The 27854-nt window shown below is 47.2% G+C and overlaps 1 protein-coding gene across 2 annotated transcripts in view; it reads right to left on the reverse strand.

Annotated features, from left to right (window-relative positions):
• KIF6 (kinesin family member 6) overlaps positions 1-27854 on the reverse strand; it is a 1127187-nt gene that overhangs the window by 441800 nt on the left and 657533 nt on the right. The window contains exon 14 of one of the 2 annotated variants that reach the window (XM_069236333.1): positions 18237-18348. In XM_069236333.1, the coding sequence (XP_069092434.1) occupies positions 18237-18348 (112 nt within the window). Of the gene's footprint in view, positions 1-18236; positions 18352-27854 lie in introns of both variants that reach the window. The other variant, XM_069236332.1, reaches the window with a different exon arrangement.

Raw genomic sequence — 27854 nt, forward strand, 5'->3', positions numbered from 1 at the left:
TTCATTGCACAAACAGAGTACCATATTGTATGTCATTTTCCCATTAGGAAGATGCCCCAGACCAAAAGATCTTAATCCACAACTGGGATTCCTAGGTGAGCGCCTATTCCCACCCTTATAACAAATCATTGACACCGACTAGCAAGGCCTTCATTCATTCAGATATTTACACTATCCCTAGGTGCTACCGACCAGAGTCTATTCCCTGTCCTGATGATGACCCATCGTGGATTTATTTCTCCAATTGGGGTTGAAACGTCGACATATATTTTTGAATGTGGAATAAAAATTGTAAAGAAATTCTATGTGACTTCAGGGCTTCCCGGATTGACGGAGCCTCTAGAAGTCCATATTGTTCTTAAACCACCTTCTGTACATATTGTATATATCACCTTCACTTCTCTGCACAATATTCACTTTCACTGTCTTTTAGGAGCACCTACCTAGACAAGTATAACCTTTTCTATAATAATATGTAAATAAGAAGCATAATAATGCAATGAACTACTATTGATGTTACATAGGGTGTACATTCAGAGTTATTTAGTTATTAGATGACCATGGAAGTCTAGGTGTACTTCCCCCTTGCTTTGACCAACTATTTACTTCCATTTACTACCCTGGTCAAAAGGGTTAGAGGGTACCTGCCTCATTGTTTTTACTTACTCTTCTACAGAACAGCATCTGTTCTCTCCTACAGAATGGCATCTGTCCTCTTTTACAGAATGGCATCTGTCATCTCCTACAGATCAGATCTGTCCTCTCCTACAGATCAGCATCTGCCCTCTCCTACAGATCAGCATCTGTCCTCTCCTACAGAACAGCATCTGTCCTCTCCTACAGAACAGCATCTGTCCTTCTCCACAGAACAGCATCTGTCCTTCTCCACAGAACAGCATCTGTCCTTCTCCACAGAACAGCATCTGTCCTTCTCCACAGAACAGCATCTGTCCTTCTCCACAGAACAGCATCTGTCCCTTTTTATGGAACAGCACATATCCGCTGTTATTTAACATCTGCCTTTTTCCTCAACACTGCATCTCTCCTCCCCTACAGAACAGCATATCTTCTCTTCCACAGAACACCGTCTGTCCTCTCCTACAGAACATCATCTGTCCTCTCCTACAGAACAGCATCTGTCCCTTCAAACAGAACAGCATCTGTCCCTTCAAACAGAACAGCATCTGTCCCTTCGAACAGAACAGCATCTGTCCCTTCGAACAGAACAGCATCTGTCCCTTCGAACATAACAGCATCTGTCCCTTCGAACATAACAGCATCTGTCCCTTCGAACATAACAGCATCTGTCCCTTCGAACATAACAGCATCTGCCCCCTCCATCAGAACAGCATCTGTCCCCTCCATCAGAACAGCATCTGTCCCCTCCATCAGAACAGCATCTGTCCCCTCCATCAGAACAGCATCTGTCCCCTCCATCAGAACAGCATCTGTCCCCTCCAAGAGAACAGCATCTGTCCCCTCCAAGAGAACAGCATCTGTCCCCTCCAAGAGAACAGCATCTGTCCCCTCCAAGAGAACAGCATCTGTCCCCTCCAAGACAACAGCATCTGTCCCCTCCAAGACAACAGCATCTGTCCCCTCCAAGACAACAGCATCTGTCCTCTCCTACAGAACAGCATCTGTCCTCTCCTACAGAACAGCATCTGTCCTCTCCTACAGAACAGCATCTGTCCTCTCCTACAGAACAGCATCTGTCCTTCTCCACAGAACAGCATCTGTCCCTTTTTATGGAACAGCACATGTCCTCTGTTATTTAACATCTGCCTTTTTCCTCAACACTGCATCTCTCCTCCCCTACAGAACAGCATCTCTTCTCTTCCACAGAACACCATCTGTCCTCTCCTACAGAACATCATCTATCCTCTCCTACAGAACATCATCTGTCCTCTCCTACAGAACATAATCTGCCTCCTCTACAGAATGACATCTGTCCGCTACAGAACAGCATTGGTACACTCCAACAGAACAGTATCTGTCCTCTCCTACAGAACAGCATTTGTCCTCTCCTACAGAACAGCATCTGTCCTCTCCTACAGAACAGCATCTGTCCTCTCCTACAGAACAGCATCTGTCCTCTCCTACAGAACAGCATCTGTCCTCTCCTACAGAACAGCATCTGTCATCTTCTACAGAACAGCATCGGTCCCCTCCAACAGAATCGCACTGGTCCACCCAATCAGAACAGTATCTGTCCCTTCAAACAGAAAAGCATCCGTCCCTTCAAACAGAACAGCATCCGTCCCTTCAAACAGAACAGCATCCGTCCCTTCAAACAGAACAGCATCCGTCCCTTCAAACAGAACAGCATCTGTCCCTTCAAACAGAACAGCATCTGTCCCTTCAAACAGAACAGCATCTGTCCCTTCGAACATAACAGCATCTGTCTCTTCGAACATAACAGCATTTGTCCCTTCCATCAGAACAGCATCTGTCCCCTCCATCAGAACAGCATCTGTCCCCTCCATCAGAACAGCATCTGTCCCCTCCATCAGAACAGCATCTGTCCCCTCCAAGAGAACAGCATCTGTCCTCTCCTACAGAACAGCATCTGTCCTCTCCTACAGAACAGCATCTGTCCTTCTCCACAGAACAGCATCTGTCCTTCTCCACAGAACAGCATATGTCCCTTTTTATGGAACAGCACATGTCCTCTGTTATTTAACATCTGCCTTTTTCCTCAACACTGCATCTCTCCTCCCCTACAGAACAGCATCTCTTCTCTTCCACAGAACACCGTCTGCCCTCTCCTACAGAACATCATCTGTCCTCTCCTACAGAACATCATCTGTCCTCTCCTACAGAACATAATCTGCCTCCTCTACAGAATTACATCTGTCCGCTACAGAACAGCATTGGTACACTCCAACAGAACAGTATCTGTCCTCTCCTACAGAACAGCATCTGTCCTCTCCTACAGAACAGCATCTGTCCTCTCCTACAGAACAGCATCTGTCCTCTCCTACAGAACAGCATCTGTCCTCTCCTACAGAACAGCATCTGTCCTCTTCTACAGAACAGCAGCGGTCCCCTCCAACAGAATCGCACTGGTCCACCCAATCAGAACAGCATCTGTCCCTTCAAAAAGAACAGCATCTGTCCCTTCAAACAGAACAGCATCTGTCCCTTCAAACAGAACAGAATCTGTCCCTTCAAACAGAACAGAATCTGTCCCTTCAAACAGAACAGCATCTGTCCCCTCCATCAGAACAGCATCTGTCCCCTCCATCAGAACAGCATCTGTCCCCTCGAAGAGAACAGCATCTGTCTCCTGCAACAGAACAGCATATGTCCTCTCCTACAGAACAGTATTTCTCCTACAGAACAGCATCTGTCCTCCCCTACAGAACTGCATCTCTCCTCCCCTACAGAACAGCATCTCTTCTCTTCCACAGAACACCATCTGTCCTCTCCTACAGAACAGCATTTGTCTACTTCTACAGAACATCATCTGTCCTCTCCTACAGAACATAATCTGCCTCCTCTACAGAATGACATCTGTCCGCTACAGAACAGCATTGGTACACTCCAACAGAACAGTATCTGTCCTCTCCATCAGAACAGCATCTGTCCCCTCCATCAGAACAGCATCTGTCCTCTCTTACAGAACAGCATCTGTCCTCTCTTACAGAACAGCATCTATCCTCTCTTACAGAACAGCATCTGTCCCCTCCAACAGAACAGCATCGGTCCCCTCCAACAGAACAGCATCGGTCCCCTCCATCAGAACACCATCTGTCCCCTCCATCAGAACAGCATCTGTCCCCTCCATCAGAACAGCATCTGTCTCCTGCAACAGAACAGCATCGGTCCCCTCCATCAGAACAGCATCTGTCCCCTCCATCAGAACAGCATCTGTCCCCTCCATCAGAACAGCATCTGTCCCCTCCATCAGAACAGCATGTGTCCCCTCCATCAGAACAGCATCTGTCTCCTGCAACAGAACAGCATATGTCCTCTCCTACAGAACAGCATTTCTCCTACAGAACAGCATCTGTCCTCCCCTACAGAACTGCATCTCTCCTCCCCTACAGAACTGCATCCCTCCTCCCCTACAGAACTGCATCCCTCCTCCCCTACAGAACAGCATTTGTCTACTTCTACAGAACATCATCTGTCCTCTCCTACAGAACATAATCTGCCTCCTCTCCAGAATGACATCTGTCCGCTACAGAACAGCATTGGTACACTCCAACAGAACAGCATCAGTCCCATCTATCAGAACAGCATCTGTCCCCTCCATGAGAACAGCATCTGTCCCCTCCTTCAGAAGAGCATCTGTCCCCTACCGCAGGAACAGCATCTGTCCTCTACCGCAGGAACAGCATCTGTCCTCTACCGCAGGAACAGCATCTGTCCGCTACCGCAGGAACAGCATCTGTCCGCTACCGCAGGAACAGCATCTGTCCTCTACCGCAGGAACAGCATCTGTCCCCTCCTTCAGAACAGCATCTGTCCTCTAGCGCAGGAACAGCATCTGTCCTCTACCGCAGGAACAGCATCTGTCCTCTACCGCAGGAACAGCATCTGTCCTCTACCGCAGGAACAGCATCTGTCCGCTACCGCAGGAACAGCATCTGTCCGCTACCGCAGGAACAGCATCTGTCCGCTACCGCAGGAACAGCATCTGTCCGCATCTGCAGAACATTGTCTGTCCTCTTCTACAAAAAAGCATCTGTCCTCTCTTACCGAAAGTGTTCACCTTGTCCTACAAAGAGAACATGGCCTAGGAGTTTGATTCTTTCTTGTACAGGACCACAAGCTAAACATGATGGAAATCTACCTTGAGGTATTTGAGAGATTGCACATGGTGGCATTAATACCCACGGGTGTTCAGTTTCTTCTGAATGGCATACGTTCGAAGCTTCAACATTCATTATTATGTCATGCGATTCTCCTATTGTATTGGAGGAAGACATACTTTGTATATATTTTGTCTCGGGAGATGTTGAACCCGAGCGCATCAGCAGTGAACACTGGATGCATTTTATTCAGTTTCCGGGAGTAGTGTTGTTAGTATGGATGGTGAACAAATCAAGGTGGTTTAGAATGTGAGTCTGTTTCAGGTTTTGAGGACATCTGCTATTTATTTCTTTTAATTCAGCCAATTAGTCGGAAGTAACGGTTGGTCTTAATTGAGACCAGTTTTTAAAAGGACCAAAGGTGCTGTGATGAAGGTTTTTTGATGTTGAACATGGAAAAGTGGTAATTTTACATGGTATGTTTGGCTACTGGTAGGGAGTGGTGGACACTGCTTGCAGTAGAGCGGATAGGTTGTAATTTCTCTTAATTTGGTTTATTTTTCTTCCGAATGGGGTTTTGAATTAGAAAGAGTGTGAGGGATTTAAATTGGTATCGAGAATCATTTTGCCGCACTGGAGGGCAATGTAGGTAAACATGAATTCCATGGAATGTCGATACGGAGGGGATTATCAATCAGAAACGTGGTGGCTAAACAGTAACTCTGTCTCTTCCATTTCATCATAGATAGCGTAAGTCTTAAAGTTTGGATAAGTGATATTGAAGTTGGGGGTAGAAGTTCCATACTGAAGTGAAAACGTACAGAGAGCTGAAAGGTAGGTAAAAGCACTGAGAGGGAAGGGGCACACGTGGACAGCATGGAGATCGACTGACATGATGCGACTCTTATGTTAGATGGTCCTGGTGGAGTAGGGTGAGCCGATTCGTAGATGCATCGCGGATCCAGAGCGTACTTGAGGCAATGACGAGCACTGTAGAGTATCTGGAGTGTGCTATGAATAAGAAGCTTGGTATTATGATTGGTTCATTTGTATTGGTGATGGATGGGGGGGCAAGAACAACTATTTCGACTCGTGTCTGGGGTTCAGGAACGGCTGTCAGATTGGACTACTGTTCTCAGTAGGTGGGTTTGGACCCATTTTCAACATGTATCATTGGGACTGTTGAGTTTTTCTTTTCCCTGTGGACATAATATTAAACGCGAATGAGGCTGGTTTATATACAAGTACTGACTAGGCGGACGCTTTATAACGCTTGAGTGTCATATTGGAAGGTGAGGATGATTCAAGTTTCCAAACAGGGGATCGGGGACATTTGCCGTGGTTTGGGATAATACTTGGATCATTAGAAGCGCAGATATCTACATGGACCTGAGTGGGATTCCTGTACAACAATTACGTGGAACTGAATTTATATTCTATTGGGAGTGGGGAACCACCATGGTGACAGCAGACACTAGAGAAGTGAGGGGAGAAATCAATGTGTATGCGTTGAGATAAGTGAACTCCTTAATATTAATGCAATAATGTTCAGATTGCCATCATTTAGGACCCTGCTGTTTTAGGCTTTGGGTGCATGTGCTTAATCATTGGGTCACAGCGACACACATAGGAGAACTCTCAGGGTAAACAAACACGTAAGAGTGATTATCAGATTTGCAACATGAAGATGGGTATTTCTCTGTTGGATATGTTTGACAGTGATAGACTGATCTCAATATAATCTTTTGCTCTTGAAATTTCAGCCCTGAATAAGTGGCACGTTTTGCCATGAAACACGTGTTGACTGGAGGTTATTGACTGGAGTCAATTGACGCCTTTAGGAATGAGTCTTAGACTATTTGTTTTCAGTTTATGAATGTATCTTTGTATGATTTTATGTTCATAAAATGTTACAGGGACAGAAGACCTTTTTTAATGTTGGGAAACCTATCTGAAATGAGCTAGTATTGTAATATGACATGGTATTGGTAGACCTGACAGCCTTAGGGTGATCATCCCCCAACTTTTTCCCTGCCTCCCTCCACTTTTTCGGATACCGTTTTTGCTGGTTTTAGGACTCTGCAGAAGTTACCATTGCTAACCAGTGCTAAAGCGCATATGCTCTCTCTCTTAAACATGGTACCATTGGTTCATACCCAATTGGCATATTTGATTTACTGATAAGTCCCTGGTAAAGTGCGCTGCATGTGCCCAGGGCCTGTAAATTAAATGCTACTAGTGGGCCTGCAGCACTGATTGTGCCACCCACATAAGTAGCCTGTTAACCATGTCTCAGGCCTGCCATTGCAAGGCCTGTGTGGGCAGTTTCACTGCCCACTTCAACTTGGCATATAAAAGTACTTGCAAAGCCTTAAACTCCCCTTTTTCCACATATAAATCACCCTAAGGTAGGCTCTAGGTAACCCAAAGGGCAGGGTGCTATGTAGGCAAAAGGCAGGACATGTACCTATGTGTTTTATACGTCCTGGTAGTGAAAAAGTACTAAATTTGTTTTCCACTACTGTGAGGCCTGCTCCTTTCATAGACTAGCATTAGGACTGCCCTCATATACTTTTTGAGTGGTAGATCCTGATCTGAAAGGGTACCCAGGTCACGTTTAGTATGGCCAGAAAATCCTGCTTATTGGTGAGGTTGGATTTTGTATTACTATTATAGAAATGACACTTTTAGAAAGTGAGCATTACTCTACACTTAAAACCATCAGTGCCTTACAGCCAGTCTCCAATCAATGCCTGGTCTGTGCTGGTTGACCCCCATGTGCATTTCATCCACACAAACACAGGACACTCAGTCACACCTGCGTTCATCTGCCTGACACTTACCTTTCAAAGGCCAGTGGCCTGCCCTCACACAATGGACTGCCAAGCCCCCTACTGGAACCCTAGCAGACAGGACTTGGCTGAAAGGGGAACTTGTGCACTTCAAAACCACTCTTTGAAGTCTCCCCCACTTCAAAAGCATTTTTGGGTACATAAACTGAGTCCCTGACCCCACCAAATCAGACACTTCTGGACCCACACCTGCACCCTGTCACGAGGAACTGCCTGGCTGCCCAAAGGACTCATCTGGACTGCTTTGCTGAGAAGGACAGCTGCCCTACTGTTGCCCTGCTGGTCTCTGTCTGTGCTGAAAAGGCTTTCTCCAAAAGTGCTCTCCAAGGGCTTGGATTGAGCTTGCCTCCTGTTTTCTGAAGTACCAGGGCCAAAAGGACTTCATCTCTTCAGGAAACTCCTTGTGCTTCAAAAATCGATGCACCGCCTGCTGGAATCGATGCAAAGCCTACATTGCGAGCGAGAAATCGCCACACCGCCGGCCGGAATGGTGCAGTTCCGACTGGAAATTTGACACAGTGCCTGCCTTACGATGGAAAATTTGACACAGCGCCTACTGGATCGATACAGCGCCCGTGTCTACTTCCAGCGTATCAAGGATTTTCCCCACATTGTCCTTGGACGTCAAAAGATACCTGCATTGCAGTGAGGAACCAAGACTGCGTGCCGAAAAATGACGCAAACCCCTTGCAGCGTGGAAAGAAACAACACATCGTCTGTGCTGCGTCTAAAAATACGACGCAACACCCTATTTTTCCACACACCTCCTCCTCTGTGGTCTCCGTGCGTGATATTTTTTACGCATACCAGGTACTGTGTGTAACAGAGACAACTGTTCATTTCTAAGGATTAAGACTCTTTTAAACCTTTTTAAACAGTGATATTTCGACTTTTGCTTATTGCATTTTTGTTGTTTTGACCTTATTTTATTCAGATAAATATCTATTTTTCTAAACCTGTGTGGTGTATTTTTGTGGTGTTTTCACTGTGGAATTTTTCCTTTTGCTTCATTTTTTTTATTTTATTCTGCCTACCTATTAAAGCTTTGCACAGAAAGTCATACATAACATGCGGTGCGTGCTGCAATATAAACCTGTCTAGGCAAGAGAGCAGTCACTTCTTTTTTAGGTTTCTTGTGGGCATTCTAAAAGCTTCCCTGGGAATGATTCTGCCTATTGCTTACTATTGGTTACTGTATAATTTATTGCACAAATACTTTACACATTGACTTCTAAGTTAAGCCTGCCTGCTCAGTGCCAAGCTACCAGAGAGTGGGCACAGGATAATTTGGATTGGATCCTGACTAGGATTGTGGTCCCTACTTGGACAAGGGTGTATACCTCTGCCAACTAGAGACCCCATTTCTAACAGTATTGTTAATTTTGGTAATAAATATAATGATGAACTACAGATATTGTGTTTATGTGCTCCTTCCGAATCCTGTAATTGCATGGTTGCACATGGTGCACCTCACTAATGATGCCCAACAAGGGAGAAGCAGATATTGGGGGAGTCGCTCTCTTTCACACAGCAGGGGTGTTCAGGTTGGCTTCACAATGGTGGATCCATGTTAGATTGTCACATCACCCAGTGAATCACATGTAGATTCACTTTATGTACATTTATCCCAGTTGGATATCCCCGATATTCCGGTATGGATCTAGCCTTGGTTGCATACATGACATGGACCGAAGTTTCACTTCATGTAAGGTGGAGGTGATCCATATAGAGATGGTCCTATAGGAGTACAATCCAGCTAAAAACATGGCCCTTCATTACAAGTCAAGCGGTACAGGATTCGCATATGGCAATCCAATCCTTCTAGTCATGAATGACCCAGTGTTTTCAAACCACGTTTTCTCAGGTGTAGGAACAGTGAACCAATTTTACAGGCCGAAAAAATAACCTGGCGAAATCACTTTAGGCTTCAGCTGCATGCACAGCCAGTCCTTGTCCTCCCAGCCCCGCCTGACCACTTTCACTGAAAAGGGAGGTGGAGCAGTGCAGGGCTGGATTGGGGGAATGCAATACATTTCTTCCCCTTCCTTCCCCTACTTACTCCTTGCTTCTTCCTCCCCCCCGGCCCCTCACAGAAGCCTATGTTTCCAAGTGAGAGTGTTAAACTCCACAGAATTGGAAACCCCATGCAATTTTACACCTGGTCACACTGGGTCTACACAGTTATTCTCCATTCCACAGCTAGGTGTTATTGGACTGGTGGTTGCGGATGCAGGGTTTGCACTCCGCCAGTACCGCACTACATTACCTGCCAATAACATGCTACTTGCAATGAGAGCCATACAGTGCTTGTTTCTGTTCATTAAAAACCCACGCCAGATGCCCCAGCTTTTAGCAATTTAGTGAATCGATGTTATTCTGCTAAGTAGGTTGATGTGCCCAATGCTTGCACTTTTTGATGAGAGCTCTCTGAAAACAGAATGTATATCACTGTGGAGTGTGGAATTTTTCCTTTTGCTTCATTTTTTTTATTTGATTCTGCCTACCTATTAAAGCTTTGCACAGAAAGTCATACATAACATGCGGTGCGTGCTGCAATATAAACCTGTCTAGGCAAGAGAGCAGTCACTTCTTTTTTAGGTTTCTTGTGGGCATTCTAAAAGCTTCCCTGGGAATGATTCTGCCTATTGCTTACTATTGGCTTTGTGGTTTGTAACTCACATTTTTTGGCTTTCTATTTGATGGATTTATTTGTTTTAGGCTGTGTAGCATGCCTTTGTCCCACCTGTGGAGCAAAGTTTGTTTATCATCACTCCTTGTATTCTTCCAAAGTCTCCATTTGCTGTAAACAGTCCTTTAAATGTTGTTCTTATCTTGTCACATTTGCTGTGTGTTCAAAGAGAGAAGTCAAATGTAATGGTCATTTAAATGTAAAATGTGTTGTCTGTAATGGCAGTGTGCTACCACACCACTCTACTCCGCACTATACTACACCACTCTACTCAACTCTACTCCACTTCACTCTAGGTCACTCTACTCCGCACTATACTACACCACTCTACTCAACTCTACTCCACTTCACTCTAGGTCACTCTACTCCGCACTATACTACACCACTCTAGTCATCTCTACTCCACTTCACTCTAGGTCACTCTACTCCGCACTATACTACACCACTCTACTCAACTCTACTCCACTTCACTTCACTCTAGGTCACTCTACTCCGCACTATACTACACCACTCTACTCAACTCTACTCCACTTCACTCTAGGTCACTCTACTCCGCACTATACTACACCACTCTACTCAACTCTACTCCACTTCACTCTAGGTCACTCTACTCCGCACTATACTACACCACTCTACTCAACTCTACTCCACTTCACTCTAGGTCACTCTACTCCGCACTATACTACACCACTCTACTCAACTCTACTCCACTTCACTCTAGGTCACTCTACTCCGCACTATACTACACCACTCTAGTCATCTCTACTCCACTTCACTCTAGGTCACTCTACGACACTCCATGGCACTTTACACTACTCTACGGTATGACACTTTAGCCTACTATACGTTACACCACTCCACTCCACTCAACTCTACTCCACTTCACTCTAGGTCACTCTACAACACTCCATGGCACTTTACACTACTCTACGGTATGACACTTTAGCCTACTATACGTTACACCACTCCACTCTACTCAACTCTACTCCACTTCACTCTAGGTCACTCTACGACACTCCATGGCACTTTACACTACTCTACGGTATGACACTTTAGCCTACTATACGTTACACCACTCCACTCCACTCTACTCAACTCTACTCCACTTCACTCTAGGTCACTCTACGACACTCCATGGCACTTTACACTACTCTACGGTATGACACTTTAGCCTACTATACGTTACACCACTCCACTCCACTCCACTCAACTCTATGACAATTTTGTTCCATTCCATGCCCCTCCACTCTACTTTCCTCCACCCTACAACACTTTATGCCACCCCACTCTCCGACACTCTAACCACTACACTGTACTCCACCCTGGCCACTGTACGCCACTCCACGTCATCTCATGGTAGGTCACTCCACTCTATGCCACTGCACTCTAAGACTACGTCACTCTATGCCCTTCTACGACACTCCACTCCATGGCATTCCACAGCACTCCACTCCACTGTTTGACACTCTAGTACACTCTTTGCCACTCTAATCCAGTCTTCGTGAATTCACTGTACAACACTCCAATCTACGCCACTAACTTTTAGCCATGCTGAGCAGCAGCCACGCTGGTGTACGACATGGCTAAAGCACATTGGCAAAGCACAGGCGAGAACCACTGGATTTGCCAATGCTTGTTTCCTGCGCTGGCTCTTCTGCAGTATGTTCGGCTGCTCGTTTTCCGAGGTGGCGTCGGTTTGCCCTGCCGGCATGTTTGATGCGTTTGGTTTGGCTGGAAAGCCTCCCCTGCCTCAGTGCGAAGACAGCAAGGATGCCAGCCTGTATCTTTACACATCTGCACAGCAAGTCTCGGTGACCGGCCCAGATACGCTGTGCAGACAAAACTCAAGCAACTACAGGCATGTTTTTAAACATATTTCTTTTAAAAATACTTTGGAACTTTAAAATAAACTTTGTTTACAAACTGTGGTAGAGATGTACCAAGCGAAGGCACACATCTCATATTTTCAACTATCACAGAGTCACTGTGCTCCATCAGTTGTGTCAGTCTGATAACACTGACATTTCTTGAGCGAGAGCCACCTATGCATAACACGCCGTCCTGATAGTGGGATCCACCCCATGATCGAGGACCAAACAGAAGCTTTATGTGTGCACATGCTCAAGAATGCACACCAAACATCAGATTTAATGTGAAAAGGTGTTATTTTTTGTGTGTTTTAAGAGTATAGTTGGTGACACGCCCATTTCTTTAAAGATGATTGTAGGCGCTAAACAAATAATGAAAAGACACATTCCCTTGTTGTATGGCTATTTTAGTTTGGTTTTAGACACGTTGTTTTAGCTAACTAGGCCTGCCGCTGTGCACTTTCACCCTATTAGATTTTACATGGCATTGCATTTTTTTTTCTAGCAATTGCTTCATTTGCTGTGCTGTTTGATTTTTCTCTATCTTATTGTCCTTTCGCCTAGGGATGCTCCCTGTTCTTCGTAGGACATATAGTTCACTTTGTGCTTTCTCCAAGGCTACAAATGCAACAAGAACAGTCACAGATCTGGGTTTAATCCATCAGTTTTTTTTGCTCACCATGCCTTTCCAGTTTGGACCCAGCCATTTGCAAATCAGTCTTGACCCTGTTCCGCATGGGAACAGTCCAGCCCGAACTGCCAGATCAGATCCGATCCGCCTGGACCAGAAACAAACATCCTGGGACCGGTTTCGGGGTATCACCCCTCTTCAGCCAGGCTAGCTTGAATCCAGTGGCATGGGAAGCACGGGACCCACGTCTGGGCATACCCTTCCCACTTCGGGCGACAAATGCAAAAAGAACAGTTGATGGACGGAATGCAGAACAAATCAAACATTCACCCCAGTCACAGATCTGGGTTTAATCCATCAGTTTTTTTGCTCACCATGCCTTTCCAGTTTGGACCAGCCATATGCAAATCAGTCTTGACCCTGTTCCCCATGGGAACAGTCCAGCCCGAACTGCCAGATAAGATACTCCCTGGACCTGAAACAAGCATCCCGGGACCGGTTTTGGGGTATCACCCCTCTTCAGCCAGACTAGCTTGAATGTGGTGGCACAGTGAGCATGGGACCCACGTCTGGGCATACCCTTCCCACTTCTCCAAGAATACAGTCAGATAGGGTTGCCGACAAACGTGGTATGCTGTGTCTCCTGCATTCACAGAAACACACACACTCATACTTGGCGACCATTTCTTAGAATGTCAGCTGTGTTATTATAAGACACCCCTTAGTCCCAGGCACATTAGAGGGAGATTCCAGCCAGATGACCACGTCTGTATGCTGTTTGCTGCAAGCTTCGATATAGCTATTTTCTTAGAAGGCCGAGCCCTCAACTGGATGGGGATGTGTCTTTCTAGACCTCAGGCCTCTTCTTCAGGTATGAGGGATGATGTTCTCCCAAGGGGTAACCCGAAGGGCAGATTAGCCTTCGGATGCTGTGCTCATACGTAGCGTAGGTGAGGGGCTATAGATCCACTCCCATGTTTAGACCGCGTGGTAGGACTGTTCTTGTGTGTCACATTTCTAGTCACACGCCTGCTCCTGTTGTCTTTCATTATCCTCGTTATTGCTATGCACCTGCGTTTATCTAAGATGCAGATATTTTATTAAATGCTTATTAAAATATATTCTGCCTCTGTTGTCTGCCTGAGTGAGAGCTTGGGAAATGAGAGAACGGGATGCGATCTGGTGTACCACGATTCCCTAGGGAGTCTATCTTACCATGAGCTCGGATGCCACAATCATTTTGGGCAGAGATGGGCGCTGCTAGTTAGCTGGAAACCCCGGATTAGGCCGACAGGTGTCACCAGGTGTGGAATGGTGCTCAGTACCCACTACCTAGGCGATCCTACCGCCCAAATCCAGTAGCCTCATTACCCTAATGAGAACCTACGCGACACCCTCTTTCAGACTCTCTTTGCTGCAGTGTGCATCGGTGGAATTGACTCTCACTTTAAAAGTGAAGCCCATGGTACCTTGAACAAGAGCACGCCACCTGCTGGCCAACACTTGCAGCCTCAGGGACTTAATTTCACCAGAATCATGGAGTGGAGGAGGTGACGTCACATGTACTGAGAGTCTCAAAGGGAACGATACCATGTGATCGCTGACCAATGTGGTGCTCCAGGGTAAAAAAAAATTGTTGCAACAATTTTTGAAGATTGCACAACTCAACACAGTTCACTGGAGGAAAAACACTACAAGAGTAAAAAACAACCTGGGCGGGACAGCACTGATTTTCTCAAAATTGGAACACCTTGATTTCTACACTTGACACAGTGTGGAGGGAGCAAGGGCTGGATAAGGGTCTTTTGAGTTAGGGTGGGGCAGCAGGATGTCTGGAAAAGGTCTTCAGGTATGAAGTCACTGAGCTATGTTCAGAAAGAAGAAAATGATGAAAAACTGAAATATTGCATTCACTGAATTGTCTGCAAAAATGCAGTAATAATTACAAACGTGTTCCACAAAATGTCCATTTTGGTGCCGCAATATCCTGGGGATCTGCACGCCCAGATGTCCATTACAACTCAGTGATGCCTTTTAAACTGTGTCACTCGTTTGAGTAAGGAATCTTATGTCAAAGCTTCTCATGTTGCACCTGCCCGCGTCACCCTTCACCCCTCCCCTCCTGTATGAGCAGCCAATGAAAGCCCTGCTCCATCCTAGCTCAGAAACAGATCTTGGGATGGGCATTTTTATTATGATCCCGTTTCTGAGAGACTATGTGAGAACTACAAGAGCAGGCAGTGTATAGATACTTGAGACCTTCAGTGAATAAACTATATTAAAGTTCTCCAAATTGTCCAGTAATGTGTGAAGGATCTCTTAGTTCTTCCATGCCTCTTCATTTAATAATGCTTGTTTTCTTGGCTCTACAGTGCTGGTGATGGACAACCCTTGTAGCTGATATGTCTAAGAGGTATAAGTTACAATTTGTTGCTGACCGCTGCATATTATGGTTTTAGTATTGTTGTGGGCCATTAACAGTTGTACATTAACAGTTGTACATGAAGTACATAACTATATAACACCACGGAAAACCATAGGTCAGCACTTTTTTGTTTACCTATATAACAAATACAGTTTGCTGGCTGAGTTCTTTACAATTTGTGGGTTGTAAGCTGAGGATTGTGCTTGATGGTGCGACTGTTTTCTGGGCTCTGCTGCCAGGATGTGGGATAGTGCAGTTATCTAGGAAATAGCCAAGTTTTCAACTGTCTTCGGAAGTGTGTATGCTCCTCGGTGCTTCGAATGCTGCCTGGTAGTGAGTTCCAGAGCCTGGCAGCTTGCACTGAGAAGGTGGATGAAATCACATCCTCAGATGGCAAATGTGGTAGATGCAGGTTGCAAGGTGGGAGACACAAAGAGGTGACTACCTGCCACGGGACATAACAGGACACAGACTCACACCTGATCACTACAAATTGTGCAACATCAAACAGTGACAGGTGGGCCGTTCAGCGAGGGAGCCCACCACCGAACCATTAAATAAATAAATACCTTTGTGAACCAGAATAATGTAAGTCAAGTAAGACATGACAACACCTCCAATTTGCCAGTATAAACACACTGTGTGGCCCAAAGCGTGAATGACTTCTTGTAAAATAGATGTGCTCACATATAACATTACAGGATTAAATGGTGTTATATTCCTTGTGGGCATGTTTTCTTGAAGGGGCAGCCTGTGGGAGGGGGAAATGCTTGCCTGAGCAGGCCAAATCCAACAGACCTACAAGTGTGTGGGTATTCACAAATGTTTGTAATGCGCACTCATAGTGTCAGAGACCCCGCCATGCGAGTACGTCCCTAACCAGTTCAAGAAGGGGAGAGAGCAGCCCCAAAACTTATTAGGTGTAGAGGCAGGGGCCTGTCCACAGGAACAAAATACTTAGTAAGTGCAGCTGCACTTTGGCGGGACATTTCTGCCTGCACAGGTGTGTGCCTGTGACCTCTAGGCATGCAAGCATGCCTTCGAATTTGAGTCACTGGGAATTCACTAACGAATTCTATAATTCCAGAGTTCCACACCTGCTCCTGGCCATCACTTTACAGGAGTAGTACTGGAATCCCCTGTCTCAGCAATACATTCCGACTTTTAAGGAATGGTTTGTAAAATGAACACAATAAATTTGCGGATTAGTCCCAACTACTGAACTGCACCTTCCTCCCAACATCACATCCTGGCTTCTACAATCTGGACTCAAATGGACCAGACTCAAGCTCTTCTGTGAGCTCCACCTCACGATCGAGTTACTCCTACCGCAGTAACAGATGCTCTGGCCTGCACTAAGAAATGAATAAAATAATTTTAATAAGCGTGCCTGAGTGAGAACAAAATTACCTTTTGTATAGGAGGCACCTATGAGCTGAAGAAAGAGATGTGAGCCCATTGTCATCTAAGCACGTGACCTTTTTGACAGAGCAGCTTTGTCATTAAGAGAGGAGACCTTTTTCACAGTGGAATGTATGGATCTATTAAATGTTGGAAAGAGTTAGGGACCAGAGGGCCTCTGTCTGAAACAACTCTAGAGCCTGGTTTAGATAGTTGTGTGTCTGAGTGTTTCCTGGATCAGAAATAGCTTTCCACATGATGCTCCTGGATCAGAGAAAGCTTTCCACATGATGCTCCTGGATCAGAGACAGCTTTCCACATGATGCTCCGAGATCAGAGATAGCTTTCCACGTGATGCTCCTGGATCAGAGACAGCTTTCCACATGATGCTCCTGGATCAAAGACAGCTTTCAACATGATGCTCCTGGATCAGAGATAGCTTTCCACATGATGCTCCTGGATCAGAGACAGATTTCCACATAATGCTCCTAGATCAGAGACAGCTTTCCACATGATGCTCCTGGGTCAGAGAAAGTTTTCCACATGGTGCTGCTGGATCAGAGACAGCTTTCCACATGATGCTCCTGGATCACAGACAGCTTTCCACATGATGCTCCTAGATCAAAGATAGCTTGCCACATGGTGCTCCTGGATCAGAGACAGATTTCCACATGATGCTCCTGGATCAGAGGCAGATTTCTACATGATGCTCCTGGATCAGAGACAGCTTTCCACATGATGCTCCTGGATCACAGACAGCTTTCCACATGGTGCTGCTGGATCACAGACAGCTTTCCACATCATGCTCCTAGATCAAAGATAGCTTGCCACATGATGCTCCTGGATCAGAGACAGATTTCCACCTGATGCTCCTGGATCAGAGACAGCTTTCCACATGGTGCTGCTGGATCAGAGACAGCTTTCCACATGATGCTTCTAGATCAGAGACAGCTTTCCACATGATGCTTCTAGATCAGAGATAGCTTTCCACATGATGCTCCTAGATCAGAGACAGCTTTCCACATGATGCTCCTGGATCAGAGACAGCTTTCCACATGATGCTCCTGGATCAGAGACAGCTTTCCACATGATGCTCCTAGATCAGAGATAGCTTTCCACATGATGCTCCTGGATCAGAGACAGCAGTCCACATAATGCTCCTGGATCAGAGACAGCTTTCCACATGATGCTCCTAGATCAGAGACAGCTTTCCACATAAGGCTGCTGAGTGTGGGTATCAGCTCATTTTTCAGTTTGTAACAGGTTTTTAGATACACACCAAGGCTATTTACATTTTGGCTCCGAAGACCGAACTCCAGGCATATTTGAGCTGGTGTGATGTGACGTGGGACATTAAACAACCACTTATGGGGTTGTTGATTACTTTATCAGCTCTCCCTCTAACAACCTACAAACCATATGCTAGTGAAGGGACATATTTAGCAGCCATGACTTGTAGAAGCGGTTGAAGAGACCAGCCTTTTTACAGAGCTCCTTAAAGTGCAAAAAGCAGTTGTATGGGAATTGAAAGAAGTCCTATTTCTAAGCCCTGCTCCTGGCAGAGACCTATTATAATCCACCTCCCAGCTTGAGGGATCTCTCAGACTCACCTCTGCTTCAACAGCTGTTTGTTGTCTTCAATGGTGACACTGTCTGCATAGTCCCTCTTGAAGATCTCAAAGGCCTCCTGTCTTCCCAGGGACATTTCCTTGGCTCCGATTCCTGGAGGGAGAAGAAATAAAACCTATCAGGCAATACAAAGGACGATGCTTAGTGTGATCATATCAGATGCAAAGATGGGCTCAGCGATTACAAGAGGTCACACGGGACAGATCGGTTACCGTGCACCCAAAGTAGCAGTCTCAGAAAATGTCTCAAGATCTTGTCATACCTACTGAGAATCCTAATCGCCTCCAATATCGCCACCCTCCTGCGTGATGCTCGTATATCACTGCCCTTCCTCAATCAATTTACTCAGCCACTGATCATCTAGAGATAGTGGAGTAACTCAACTCTTAGGTAATTCATTCATCTTCTCAAACTGCACCGATCACGATAACGCTGCAGATGTAAGTGCATGGCCTCTTGATCGACAAAGGATACTTCTGTTTCCATCCCCAGCATGTAAAGCTCTTACTGATAAGTCTAGTCCATGAACCTCTCGTGTGGCGGTATAGTTTTGTACTAGTGCACGCCATAAACTTCAGCAGTCTCTGAAATATATGTATAAGGATCCGAGTTGTGACTAAGTCCTGGCAGTGGGCCTGCTTGCTGCTCATTCACATAATCTTAACATTAACTATCACCTGGATGATGTAAAATATGAAGCTTTAATTTTGTGCCCATGATGTGTGTGAGATATTTTTGTGCAGCTAGCAGACGACTCCCATTCTATTCTGGGTGACATCTTGAGAGGTCAGTCCAGTATTTTGCTGCATCAATACATCATAGAGAAGGTCACTTTGTGTTTCACACCAGGCATCAGGGCAACCTTTCTGAACGCTGGAAATGAATTGTTCCTAGAAACAAGGGCAGTACTGTGATACCACAGATGCAAATCAATCACTCGGAGAGGCAAGAGTCACACTGTGACACCACATATTTAAAAGAATCACCCTAAGGTACAAGAGCAGTCCTCTCACACCACAGGTGGCAAGCATTCACTCAGAGACACAAGAGCAGTCCTGTGACGCCACAGATGGAACAGAATCACCCTGAGACACAAGAGCAGTCCTGTGACGCCACAGATGGAACAGAGTCACCCTGAGACACAAGAGCAGTCCTGTGACGCCACAGATGGAACAGAATCACCCTGAGACACAAGAGCAGTGCTGTGACGCCACAGATGGAACAGAATCACCCTGAGACACAAGAGCAGTCCTGTGACGCCACAGATGGAACAGAACCACCCTGAGACACAAGAGCAGTCCTGTGACGCCACAGATGGAACAGAATCACCCTGAGACACAAGAGCAGTCCTGTGACGCCACAGATGGAACAGAATCACCCTGAGACACAAGAGCAGTGCTGTGACGCCACAGATGGAACAGAACCACCCTGAGACACAACAGCAGTCCTGTGACGCCACAGATGGAACAGAATCACCCTGAGACACAAGAGTAGTCCTGTGACGCCACAGATGGAAAAGAATCACCCTGAGACACAAGAGCAGTCCTGTGACGCCACAGATGGAACAGAACCACCCTGAGACACAAGAGCAGTCCTGTGACGCCACAGATGGAACAGAATCACCCTGAGACACAAGAGCAGTCCTGTGACGCCACAGATGGAATAGAATCACCCTGAGACACAAGAGCAGTGCTGTGACGCCACAGATGGAACAGAATCACCCTAAGGTACAAGAGCAGTCCTGTGACGCCACAGGTGGCAAGCATTCACTCAGAGACACAAGAGCAGTCCTGTGACGCCACAGATGGAACAGAATCACCCTGAGACACAAGAGCAGTCCAGTGACGCCACAGATGGAACAGAGTCACCCTGAGACACAAGAGCAGTCCTGTGACGCCACAGATGGAACAGAATCACCCTGAGACACAAGAGCAGTGCTGTGACGCCACAGATGGAACAGAATCACCCTGAGACACAAGAGCAGTCCTGTGACGCCACAGATGGAACAGAATCACCCTGAGACACAAGAGCAGTCCTGTGACGCCACAGATGGAACAGAACCACCCTGAGACACAAGAGCAGTCCTGTGACGCCACAGATGGAACAGAGTCACCCTGAGACACAAGAGCAGTCCTGTGACGCCACAGATGGAACAGAATCACCCTGAGACACAAGAGCAGTCCTGTGACGCCACAGATGGAATAGAATCACCCTGAGACACAAGAGCAGTGCTGTGACGCCACAGATGGAACAGAATCACCCTAAGGTACAAGAGCAGTCCTCTCACACCACAGGTGGCAAGCAATCACTCAGAGAAACAAGAGCAGTCCTGTGACGCCACAGATGGAACAGAATCACCCTGAGACACAAGAGCAGTCCTGTGACGCCACAGATGGAACAGAATCACCCTGAGACACAAGAGCAGTCCTGTGACGCCACAGATGGAACAGAATCACCCTGAGACACAAGAGCAGTGCTGTGACGCCACAGATGGAACAGAACCACCCTGAGACACAACAGCAGTCCTGTGACGCCACAGATGGAACAGAACCACCCTGAGACACAAGAGTAGTCCTGTGACGCCACAGATGGAAAAGAATCACCCTGAGACACAAGAGCAGTCCTGTGACGCCACAGATGGAACAGAACCACCCTGAGACACAAGAGCAGTCCTGTGACGCCACAGATGGAACAGAGTCACCCTGAGACACAAGAGCAGTCCTGTGACGCCACAGATGGAACAGAATCACCCTGAGACACAAGAGCAGTCCTCTGACGCCACAGATGGAACAGAATCACCCTGAGACACAAGAGCAGTTTGGAGACAGAAGAGATGGAAAAGAGTCACTCTGGGACAGAAGGGCAGTCCTGTGACGCCACAGATGGAACAGAATCACCCTGAGACACAAGAGCAGTCCGGTGACACAAGAGATGGAACAGAATCACCCTGAGACACAAGAGCAGTCCGGTGACACAAGAGATTAACAGAATGACCCTGAGACACAAGAGCAGTCCAGTGACACAAGAGATGGAACAAAATCACCCTGAGACACAAGAGCAGTCCGGTGATACAAGAGGTGGAACAGAATCACCCTGAGACACAAGAGCACTCCGGTGACACAAGAGATGGAAAAGAGTCACTCTGGGACAGAAAGGCAGTCCTGTGATGCCACAGATGGAACAGAATCACCCTGAGACACAAGAGCAGTCCTGTGACACAAGAGATGGAATAGAATCACTCTGAGGCACAAGAGCAGAACCGTGAGACCACAGATAGAAAAGAGTCACTCGGACACACAAGAGCAGTTCTGTGACACCACAGATGGAAAAGAAACACTCAGAGACACAACAGCAGAACTGTGAGACCACAGATATATAAGAATCGCTAGAAAACACAAGACAAGAACTGATGTCTCAAGTGGAAACTAATCGCCTGGAGACACAAGAGCAGACCCTAACCAGCCCTAAGGACCCTTACTTGTTTGTGTCCTTTGAACCATAACTCTTAATGGCCTCCGATGCCTCCTTGTTAACACAACATTAGTGCAGAACGTGGCAGGATCCGCACACAAAGACAGACTGGGCAAGTACTGTGTACTTGATGGATTTGAAGGACAGTCCCTCTGCCCACTCAAGCTCCTACTTCACCTCACAGCCTGGACTCATGACCCTAGATGTCCCTCCACACTTATACCCACGTGCACTCCTTCTTCCTCTATTCACTCTCAGTCTGCACGATTACTGCGGCCCTCACTGTTGGTTTAACCAGCACCTTCCTCCCGCCTCCTACCTCCCGCACTGCGCAGAGCATTCGACTCCTTGCTTCCCTTGGTAGAGGGGCTTAGCTCATGCTGCGGATGTACAAAGCTTGTCTCCTATTTTGTGCACCTAAGTTCCTATTCTGCTTAATAAGCGTGCCTAGAGAACCACCGAAACGCGCCTTGAAGACCATTTCCACCCCTACTCTCCCAGCTACAATCTCTCCTCACAAACCGCAGGATCACCCTAGCAGTCATATTCAGTAGTATTTGTAAAGGAAGTTACGGCCAGATGTATGAAGCGCTTATACATTCTCCAACAGCCGATTCCCAGAACGCCGCAGTTTGTGAACGCAAAAAAGGCATTTTCGGATGCACCAAGCCCTCATTGTGATTCGGTAACCTGTTACTGAATCACAATTTGGGTTTGCAATTTGGTATTAGGAAGGGGTGTGTTTAGGGAGTCCCTTTCTAATAACAAATCACAGTGTTATATGCAAATGCTTTGCGACTGAAATGCAGTCGCAAAAACTTTGCGTTTTACTGCCAACTTCAAGATGGTGGTAACCAGTGCTTTAAATGGAAAAATAGAAGTGCAGGTACTCTGTGCCAGAGTACCTGCTTGTTTCTGAGAAGTGCCGGTACTCTCCAATTAAAAGTATTACGTTTTTCTTGAGATGTGCCGGTACTCTCCCTCTCAAAATAAAAAAGTGCTGGTACTCAGTACCGGAGAGTACCGGGCCATTTAAAGCACTGGTCGTAACCCATCCAAAAATGGGAAGCAGCCCCTAAGGGACCCATTTATGTTTGTGAATGGTTGGAAAAACATTTTTTAGAGCTGACAGTGGTCCCACGGACCAACCTACTCTTAAAAACTTTAAAAAAATTAAAAAAATAAAAAAACTTTACATTTTTCTTTTTGAAACGCATTACGTTTTCCTCTAAGGAAAAGAGGCTACATTTAAAAAAGAAAAAAAGACTGCTTTATTGAAAAGAAATTACAGACCTGGTGGTCTCTGAACCTAGCAGGCCACCATGCCTGTGATTTTTGTGATTCTCAATGAGTTGCAAACCGAGACCTACCTTATTAACATAGCTGCCAAGCTTCCCAGATCCATGCGTGATGTGTTGCTACAGTCGAGGTTTTTTCCTTTAAATTGTTGGACTTGTAGCCCTGTTTTATAATGGAACTAAATAAAAACTACAAGTCATACAATTCAAAGGAAAAACCTGGACTGGAGCAGCACATCACTCATGGATCTGGGAAATGTGGCAGGGCTGCATTCATATTCATGAGGTAGGTCTATCTGCGACCCACTGGGAATTGCAAAATGTGTAAAACACAAATTTGTACATTGCTATTTGCGATGACCAAATAGTGAAGCGCAAAAATTCACTATTTGGTAATCGCAAACTCTTACCTTTGTACATCTCGCCCCAAATGTAATGCTACTACTGGGGTTCACCGCTGTGGTCATAACATATCCCACATTCCTGGGGCTCACCTATAGCGCTGCATGCACCTATACAAACTGATAGCGTCAAACAAGCTGCGTGAATGCCGTCTAATACACTGAAAGAAAGACGGACATTTCATTAATTCTCTAAAAAGTACATGATGTGGGACTTGCTCCTGGAATACACAAGGTCATCCATAATTTGGTTAGATCGTGTATCTCTATTTAACTTCTGTAGTGTGCACGCTGCCATTACTCAATGATCGATAGAAAACACAGGCTATGAATACAGAAGCGCCTAGAGGCAACAAACTGTGTGGAGGCACTTTATAAACACACCCACTGACTCACGGCAGAAAACAACCCGAGGGTGCGGGCAGTGATGGCTGCTTCTGCAGGCGGGGGGTGTTGTCAGAGGGCCCCCGGCTGTTTGCACTGGTTTGCACGACAGCCTTTCTATGGAATAAACTATGAGACCTGCAGCCGACCCGGTGCCGTGGCCTGGAAGCAAGCACTGCATTTCTTGGCGTGGGGCAGACATTACATACTGGGGCTGACGTCACAGACAGCACATCCCTGCAGCTGGCCCCTCACCAGCACATCTGAAACTAATGCACTCATTACTGACGCTAAAAATAACCTGCCCAGGAATGCTTCCGAGGGCGAAACATGTGGAGGAGGGCAGCTCCCCAACAACAAGCCCTGTGGGGATGGCCATCTGGACTGCACAAACAGGAGGGAGCCCTGGCTCCTGGGTGACAAGATGGCGGGTGACAGGCTCAAGGAGAGACCTGAGACAGGACAAGACCTTCCAGAGTCCACGTGTTTACACTGAGCCCAACCCCTTGTGTTAACAGGCCCAAGGAGAGACATGAGACAAGACAAGGCTTTCCAGAGTCCACATGTTTACACTGAGCCCAACCCCTTGTGTTAACAGGCTCAGGGCGAGGCCTGAGACAAGACAAGGCCTTCCAGAGTCCACGTACTTACACTGAGCCCAACCCCTTGTGTTAACAGGCTCAGGGCGAGGCCTGAGACAAGACAAGGCCTTCCAGAGTCCACGTGTTTACACTGAGCCCAACCCCTTGTGTTAACAGGCCCAAGGTGAGGCCTGAGACAAGACAAGGCCTTCCAGAGTCCAGGTGTTTACACTGAGCCCAACCCCTTGTGTTAACAGGCCCAAGGAGAGACATGAGACAAGACAAGGCTTTCCAGAGTCCACATGTTTACACTGAGCCCAACCCCTTGTGTGAACAGGCTCAGGGTGAGGCCTGAGACAAGACAAGGCCATCCAGAGTCCACGTATTTACACTGAGCCCAACCCCTTGTGTTAAGAGGCTCAAGAAGAGACCTGAGACAGGACAAGGCCTTCCAGAGTCCACATGTTTACAATGAGCCCAACTCCTTGTGTTAACAGGCTCAGTGCGAGGCCTGAGACAAGACAAGGCCTTCCAGAGTCCACGTGTTTACACTGAGCCCAACCCCTTGTGTTAACAGGCCCAAGGTGAGGCCTGAGACAAGACAAGGCCTTCCAGAGTCCAGGTGTTTACACTGAGCCGAACACCTTGTGTTAACAGGCTCAAGGAGAGACCTGAGACAAGACAAGGCCTTTCAGAGTCCACGTGTTTACACTGGGCCCAACCCCTAGTGTTAACAGGCTCAGGGCGAGGCCTGAGACAAGACAAGGCCTTCCAGAGTCCACGTGTTTACACTGAGCCCAACCCCTTGTGTTAACAGGCCCAAGGTGAGGCCTGAGACAAGACAAGGCCTTCCAGAGTCCAGGTGTTTACACTGAGCCGAACACCTTGTGTTAACAGGCTCAAGGAGAGACCTGAGACAAGACAAGGCCTTCCAGAGTCCACGTGTTTACACTGGGCCCAACCCCTAGTGTTAACAGGCTCAGGGCGAGGCCTGAGACAAGACAAGGCCTTCCAGAGTCCAGGTGTTTACACTGAGCCCAACCCCTTGTGTTAACAGGCTCAAGGAGAGACCTGAGACAAGACAAGGCCTTCCAGAGTCCAGGTGTTTACACTGGGCCCAACCCCTTGTGTTAACAGGCTCAGGGCGAGGCCTGAGACAAGACAAGGCCTTCCAGAGTCCACGTGTTTACACTGAGCCCAACCCCTTGTGTTAACAGGCTCAAGGAGAGGCCTGAGACAAGACAAGGCCTTCCAGAGTCCACGTGTTTACACTGAGCCCAACCCCTTGTGTTAACAGGCTCAAGGAGAGGCCTGAGACAAGACAAGGCCTTCCAGAGTCCACGTGTTTACACTGAGCCCAACCCCTTGAGTTAACAGGCTCAGGGTGAGGCCTGAGACAAGACAAGGCGTTCCAGAGTCCACGTGTTTGCACTGAGCCCAACCCCTTGTGTTAACAGGCTCAAGGCGAGGCCTGAGACAGGACAAGGCCTTCCAGAGTCCAGGTGTTTACACTGAGCCCAACCCCTTGTGTTAACAAGCTCAAGGAGAGACCTGAGACAAGACAAGGCCTTCCAGAGTCCAGGTGTTTACACTGGGCCCAGCCCCTTGTGTTAACAGGCTCAGGGCGAGGCCTGAGAAAAGACAAGGCCTTCCAGAGTCCACGTGTTTACACTGAGCCCAACCCCTTGTGTTAACAGGCTCAGGGTGAGGCCTGAGACAGGACAAGGCCTTCCAGAGTCCACGTGTTTACACTGAGCCCAACCCCTTGTGTTAACAGGCCCAAGGTGAGGCCTGAGACAAGATAAGGCCTTCCAGAGTCCACATGTTTACACTGAGCCCAACCCCTTGAGTTAACAGGCTCAGGGTGAGGCCTGAGACGAGAGAAGGCCTTTCAGAGTCCACGTGTTTACACTGAGCCCAACCCCTTGTGTTAAGAGGCTCAGGGCGAGGCCTGAGACAAGACAAGGCCTTCCAGAGTTCACGTGTTTACAGTGAACCCAACCCCTTGTGTTAACAGGCTCAGAGCGAGGCATGAGACCTGACAAGGCCTTTCAGAGTCCACGTGTTTACAGTGAACCCAACCCCTTGTGTTAACAGGCTCAAAGGGAGGCTTGAAACAAGAGAAGGCCTTCCAGAGTCCACGTGTTTACACCGAGCCCAACCCCTTGTGTTACCAGGCCCAAGGTGAGACCCGAAACAAGACAAGGCCTTCCAGAGTCCACATGTTTACATTGAGCCCAACCCCACGTGTTAACAGGCTCAAGGCGAGGCCTGAAACATGCAAAGGCCTTCCAGAGTCCACGTGTTTACAGTGAACCCAGCCCCTTGTGTTAACAGGCTCAAGGCGAGGCCTGAAACAGAACAGGGCCGTCAAGAGTCCATGTGCTTACAGTGAACCCAACCCCTTGTGTTAACAGGCTCAGGGTGAGGCCTGGAATAAGACAAGGCCTTCCAGAGTCCACGTGTTTACACTGAACCCAACCCCCTTGAGTTAACAGGCTCAGGGCGAGGCCTGAAACAAGACAAGGCCTTCCAGAGTCCACGTGTTTACACTGAACCCAACCCCTTGAGATAACAGGCTCAGGGCGAGGCCTGAAACAAGACAAGGCCTTCTTGAGTTCACTTGTTTACACTGAGCCCAAACCTTTGTGTTAACAGGTGCAAGGCGAGGCCTGAATCAAGACAAGCAGAGGAACATGTTTACACTGAGCTCAACCCCTTGTGTTAACAGGCTCAAGGCGAGGCCTGAAACAGGACAAAGCCTTAAAGAGTCCATGTGTTTACTCTCCACCATGCAGTTCATCGGAGAGCGTGAGCAAACCATGCCACTCACCACCTGACTGCCATATCCTATGGGCATCCACGCTTAGGCAAGGGTCCTAGCTGGACACTACAAGTGCCCAAGTCTTGCTGAACCTGGCTATCTCCATGGTCTTGTCGCAAGTTTCTTAGGTTAGCAGTAATGTACACCCCATCGGTCGAAAGTCCATTGATTTGCTTCCCTGACCTTTATCTATGGAAGAGATGCTGAATGTCTTTTGAAAAGCTGATGTCTTCATCAGGGGAGGGTTTCTTGGGATGGTGGGTCTGACGATGATCTCAGTGTGAGTCCCCTGCCATTCTAGATCACTGTGCGAGTGCCAACCTGTCTGCTGTCACAGCCCATGGCTCTGGGTCCTGTCGTTAGGTATCATGCCATCTCATGCTTGACAACTACTGCCGTGGAAGTCTAGGGTATGCTCCCCAGACCAATTGTGTTTCTGTTTATTGCCTAAAACTGCAGAGTATCTGCAGGGAAGGCTCCCAGCAGCTAGGACTGGCCAGGCAGGGGCACCCATCAGGAGAGCCCCTCTGAAGCACCAGAGCTGTAGTCTGGGGGTCTTTAAGATCAGGGACAAAGGAAGCATGTCAGGGGTGGGACATGCACCCCTTCTCAGTGGTCTTATTGACTGCCCTTGACTATC

The sequence above is a fragment of the Pleurodeles waltl genome, chromosome 5 (assembly GCF_031143425.1).
Source record: "Pleurodeles waltl isolate 20211129_DDA chromosome 5, aPleWal1.hap1.20221129, whole genome shotgun sequence".
NCBI classification, from domain to species: domain Eukaryota; kingdom Metazoa; phylum Chordata; class Amphibia; order Caudata; family Salamandridae; genus Pleurodeles; species Pleurodeles waltl.